Source organism: Sander lucioperca, chromosome 16, assembly GCF_008315115.2.
Source record: "Sander lucioperca isolate FBNREF2018 chromosome 16, SLUC_FBN_1.2, whole genome shotgun sequence".
Taxonomy (NCBI): Eukaryota; Metazoa; Chordata; class Actinopteri; order Perciformes; family Percidae; genus Sander; species Sander lucioperca.
Window position 1 is genome coordinate 9,452,193 of NC_050188.1, and position 6,037 is coordinate 9,458,229.

The window sequence follows — 6,037 nt, forward strand, 5'->3', positions numbered from 1 at the left end:
TTTTAGTCTTTTATTAAGAAAAGTCTAAATATTTAGTAGTTTGAGTTTCTCAGATATGATCATGTTCTTCTTCTCTCTGTTTAACCCTCGTGTTGTCTTCCTGTCCACCAACAACTTGTTGTCCTTCAGGGTCCAAAAAAATGTCAACACTTTTTTATTTTAAACATGTTTTTGACTCCTTTTTCGATGCTTCTGACGCTTTTTAAAAAGTTTTTGTCTCTTTTTCCGACACTTTTTTTTTAAATTCATGGTCAATAAACCTAATTTATATGACATTATACCAACTTTTCTTTTAGTTAAAAAAAGCAGAAATGATGAGTGATTTGGACTAATAGTAAAGATCAGAGGATGTTGAGTGGATCACAGAATTTCAAAGTTTAGTTTCAGGATACTGTTTTGAAACCATTTCAATTATTTATTTCAAATGCTATAAAAATGGAATAAAACACCCACAATGCAATGGAAGTAATCATTCATTTGTTAAAAATGTCGTATGGGGTTCCACACAACGTACATCCACGCATCCATTGTTATATTTGGGGCAGTTTGGTTGAAAGAAAGCCATATTTCTGTTCTCATAATCTTTTGTAAATGGGTCAGATTTGAGCCGAGGACGAGACGAGGGTTATTAATATCATTTAATATGAAATAGAGTTGAGTGTTGATCAGACAGAAGAAACTATTAGAAGATTTCATCTCACACTCTCACAACTTCTGATCAACAGTTTTCAACATTTCATGTGACATTGTAAACATTTCTTTAGATGTATCAACAAATCCTCCGTACATAATCAATAATGAGAAGAAGAACTAGTTAGAACCCTTGTGTTGTCTTCCCCGTCGACCTGCAGCAACTTTTACTTTTTCTGGCTCAAAATGTTCAGAATAATTCCAACCTTTTGGTCGTCTTGTTCCACACTTTGGTCACTTTTTTTTTTTTCGAAGTTTCTGTCAATGTTTCTGCGCTTTTTTGACGTTTTCTTTTTTAAGCTTTCTCATGTTTTTGTCACTTTTCCTGACGTTTTTGAAGATTTTCCCGACGTTTTCGTCACTTTTTTTCCAAGTTTTTTGTCCCTTTTTCTGATGTTTTTGTCACTTTATTCTGCGCTTTTGTGACATTTTTTTCCTGATTTTCAACGTTCTATTATCAATATTTCTTTACATGCTATAACTTTGACTAAAACACCCAAATTCAATGAAAGTAGTGAACTGATCATTTATTTAACGTGTGAGGAGCGTCGTCTGGAACCATCCACGTTATTTAGTTTTAAAATTTGGTTGAAAGAAACCCAAATTTCTGATGTAGAAACTTTTATAAAATGGGTGAGATTAGACCCGAGGACAACAGGAGGGTTAAACCCTAAATATTGATCAGAACTCCAGATCAGATCAGATTGAACGGACCACAGTGTGTCTGGCTCTAATAAACAGAGAAAGTGATGAAACTATTAGTCTAATAACAGATTTCAGAAATGAATTGACCAAAAAAATGAATAAACAATCATTTAAGTCTTTTATTAAGCAGAGATATAATGCAAATATGAGAATGTTTTTCTTAGTGTAATATTATAAATGAAGTAAATGGTTGATTGATGAATAAATGAAAGAATGAATAATGAAAAGAATGATTAGTTTAAACCCTAAATATGGAGCAGAACTCCAGATTAGATGAACTTTACTCCACCTCAGTGTGTCTGGGCTCAATTATTTGGAGAAAATAATCTAATTTTCCTGCCAGATATTATGATTATGATTCGATCTGTGATTTAGTTTTTTAGATAAATAAAGTAATAAAAGATAAATGAGAAATCCACTGAAAATAGGACATTCCTGTAAAGAATCTGTGACGTGGAACATGATTCAGCATTTATCTTCTAAAAAAGATGAATTTAATAATAAAAAGAAGAATAAAACTGTTAAATCAGATGTTAACCAAACATGTGATTCATGTCTCTCTTCACCATTATCTGATCTATGTGAACACCATGAATGGTTCAGTCCTGGTCTGGACCATCATAAACAGAGAAAGGGATCAAACTAGTAGTCAATAATCTATTAGTTGATTACAGGAAATTAATTGACAAAAACTTTGATAATCAGATCATTATTTTAGTCTTTTATCAAGAAAAAAGTCTAAATATTTAGTAGTTTTAGTTTCTCAAATATGATAATGTTCTCCTTTCTCTGTTTAATATCATTTAATATGAAAGTGTTGATCAGACAGAAGAAACTATTAGAAGATTTCATCTCACACTCTCACAACTTCTGATCAACAGTTTTCAACATTTCATTTTACATTGTAAACATTTATTTAAATGTATCAAAATAATCCTTACATAATCAATAATATACAAACAAGAATACATAGTTTAAACACTAAATATGTATCAGAACTACAGATTAGATTTAATTGACCACAGTGTGTCTGTGTCGTAAAAAAAAAGTGATGAAACTATTAGTCAATAATCTATTAGTTGATTACAGAAAATTAATTGACATCAATTTTGATAATCAAATATTTATTTAAGTCTTTTATTAAAAAGAAATGTGAGAATTTTGCTGCTTTTCTTTGTTTAAATTTGTTTGGTTAAGTGATTAATAAAAATAATTGATAATGAAAATAATTATTAGTTTGAGTTATCAACTGTTAACAGATGACTGACTCTCTCTCTCTCTCTCTCTCTCTCTCTCTCTCTCTCTCTCTCTCTCTCTCTCTCTCTCTCTCTCTCTCTCTCTCTCTCAGGTGTCCACATTTACCAGAACATGTACGGCTGTGAGTGGGATGATGAGACTCTTGAGGTCAGTGGTTATGATCAGTATGGTTATGATGGAGAAGACTTCATAGTATTTGACCTGAAGACAGAGTCATTCATCGCTCCAAAACCACAGGCTGTCATCACCAAACACAAGTGGGACAATGACAAAGCTCAGATAGCTCAGAGAAAACACTACCTGACCCAGCATTGTCCTGAGTGGCTGAAGAAGTATGTGAACTATGGGAGGAGCTCTCTGCTGAGAACAGGTAGAATCACATGACCTGATGGAGTTTAATGAACACAACAATGTTAACATTTCTTCTTGTGTTTCTAACCAACAGTAATATTACAATAAATATTAAACAACAGAGACCCACTTTGTCTCAGTTTACACACATTTTCTCTTTCTCTCATGTTCTCACTTCTCTTCATCTCTCTGCCTTCCTTTACTCCATTTTCTGTCACTTCCTCCTTCACACTTATCACCACTCTTTTTCTTCATTTTCTCTCTCTTTCTTTCTGGCGTGTTTCTCTCCGTCTGTTTTTATATTTTGCCTTCCTCTGTCTTTCTCACACCCACTGTCCTCCATTTGTAATCATCTCACCTCTCCTTTTCATAGTTACACTTCAGTGAGAATTATTTGCATTGAATACATATCTATAGTGTATTTGTTACTAATATATACATTATATCAAACGGAATGATACTATTGATATAGGCTACAGTAAATATTAATAAAGAACCTCTAAACTGTCTTTGTCTTCACTGTGCAGAGGTTCCCTCAGTGTCTCTCCTCCAGAAGTCTCCCTCCTCTCCAGTCAGCTGCCACGCTACAGGTTTCTACCCTGACAGAGTCTTGATGTTCTGGAGGAAAGATGGAGAGGAGCTTCATGAGGACGTGGTCGTCGGAGAGATCCTCCCCAACCACGATGGATCCTTCCAGATGAGTGTTGACCTGGACCTTTCATCAGTCCCAGCTGAAGACTGGAGGAGGTACGACTGTGTGTTTCAGCTCTCTGGTATGAAGAAAGACATCTTCACCAAACTGGACGAAGCAGTGATCAGGACCAACAGAGGTGAGACTGGAATCAGAAGTGAGGAAGGAAACACACATCTAGTTTACTCTAACAGTCCTGTACTTCATGTATTTTTATGTGTTGGATGGGAAGTTTTGTTTTCTTGGACGGTTTTGTTGTCAGTTTCTTTTATCTAGTTTTTAATATATAACTTTAAGGATTAGATCATTAAACTCCACCTCTGGACCCTGACAAGGGAATCTGCAAATCCTTTAATCTTTAATCTTCTTCCACTATGATGTTTGTTTGTGCTGCCTGTCCAATGTTTACTTAGCTTGCATTTAAAGAAAAATTTCAAAAATGAAACAAAACACTATTTTATTCAGTTTTTTATATTAAAATAACCGATTTTTACCACCTGTAAATGTATGTATTATGTAAAATGTTTGACAGCTTTTTCTCAGAACTTGTCTAACTATTGTGTAACCACAGTTCAGAGATTATAGGCACTGTATTGACTGAACTATTGGTCAATTTTCAAAATAATTATTACAACAATAACTGGACGTATGTATCTGTCAGTACATCAGTCAGAAGAATAAAGTTTATTTGCCAAGTATACTGACAGTTCAAAAGAAGTTTGAATCTGATTGTCAGAAGCTCTCATTGTGCTAAAAAACAACATATGGGACAGAAACCAACAAACAGCGAAACAAAGACATAGCTGACAAGATTAAACAAACTATTATTTATTTTTTGGGCATTTTAGGCCTTTATTTAATAGGATAGCTTAAGACAGGAAAAAGGAGAGAGAGGGGGAATGACATGCAGGAAATCGGAATCAAGTCAGGAATCAGGTCACAATAAAACCTGCGGCTGCTGCGGTAAGGACTGAGCCTTTGTACATGGGGCGCACGCTCAACAAGGTAAGCTACCCAGGTGCCCCATAGATACAGTAATTATGTACAGACAAGTAAGTAGATAATAATTTAAATTAACTACAGCAGCAGGATAAACAAGCAAAGTGTCTGTATACAGGTTTGTGGTCTGGTTGATAAATGGATGTTCTTCTCTTCTAACTGCTTCATCTGTTCAGGTTGGGACTATTGTTGTTGTTTTCTGATCAACAGAGAAGCCCACTGACATGACCATCCCCATCATCGCTGGAGTGGTTGTTCTGGTTCTCCTTCTCATCGCTGTGATCGCATTCGTCATTTATAAAAAGAAGAATGGTATGAGATTAAATAAAGAAACATTGTCTCATTTGTTTTTCTCTGTATTTTGATTTTATACTTTGAGTTGATGCTTTTATGAAGATTGCAAAAGTTACATACATTTTACTTCCCAGCACAACAAAATCTGTTTCAACCAACAGTAAGCGACGTAAGGCTCAGAGCCATTGTTTCATGATAATATGAAGACAGCATGATGATGTACAGTACAGACAGGGAAAGGTATGAAGAAATAATGTACAAACGAACAAAAAAGGTAGAAGGATTTAATTGTGTTTGGGTGTAAGAGTGTAAGAGGGGTCATCACTGGAAAGAAGGTGACAAAGTCATTTTTACTTAAACAACATTAATAATTTATTTTCTTCTTATTTCAGCCAAACGCCCTCCATCTCGTAAGTACAACTTTTTTTAATTTATTTTATTACATCACTCTGTAGATTTAAAATGTTTCTGTATGTTGTGCTGAAGAACTGTTTCCTTCAGTGTTAGCTGTTTGTAAAACAGAGAGTCATTTCAGAGCAGGATGTGGGCTAACAATGTGTTTCTGACCTTACAGCTATGGACAACCGTGAGGTCTTGGAGACACTGAATCCAGATACCTAAATCCTAAACCCATCACCCTGAACACAGTGAGTAGCTTCATACGGGACATTAACTATATCAGCTGTTGTTAAACAGAGCTGCCTTAAAGCAGCCATATTATCCTCATTTTCAGGTTCATAATTGTATTTTAAAGTTGTACCAGAATAGGTTTACATGGTTTAATTTTCAAAAAACACCATATTGTTGTTGTACTGCAGTGCTCTCTCTCACTGCTGCAGATCCTCTTTTCACCTGGTCTCTGTTTTAGCTACAGAGTGAGACCTCTTTTCTTCTTCTTCTTCTTCTGTACTATCTTTGATTACACTCGCACATGCTCAGTAGCTCAGGTGTAGATCATGTCAGCTAGCTAGCTCCATAGACAGTAAAAGAAAGGCTGTTTCTACAACTTCAGTCAGTTACAAGGCAGGATTAGCTGGGAGACTTCTAAAT

The 6,037-nt window shown here is 34.9% G+C and overlaps 1 protein-coding gene across 1 annotated transcript; it reads left to right on the top strand.

The window, feature by feature from the left end:
• The first annotated feature begins 2,725 nt into the window (after positions 1-2,725).
• On the top strand, positions 2,726-4,991 carry LOC118493475 (major histocompatibility complex class I-related gene protein-like). Its single transcript, XM_035993394.1, has 3 exons — positions 2,726-3,022; positions 3,531-3,833; positions 4,870-4,991. Exons 1-3 carry the CDS (start codon positions 2,764-2,766, stop codon positions 4,914-4,916), a joined length of 609 nt encoding a protein of 202 aa, XP_035849287.1. The 5' UTR covers positions 2,726-2,763; the 3' UTR covers positions 4,917-4,991.
• Positions 4,992-6,037: the final 1,046 nt, after the last annotated feature.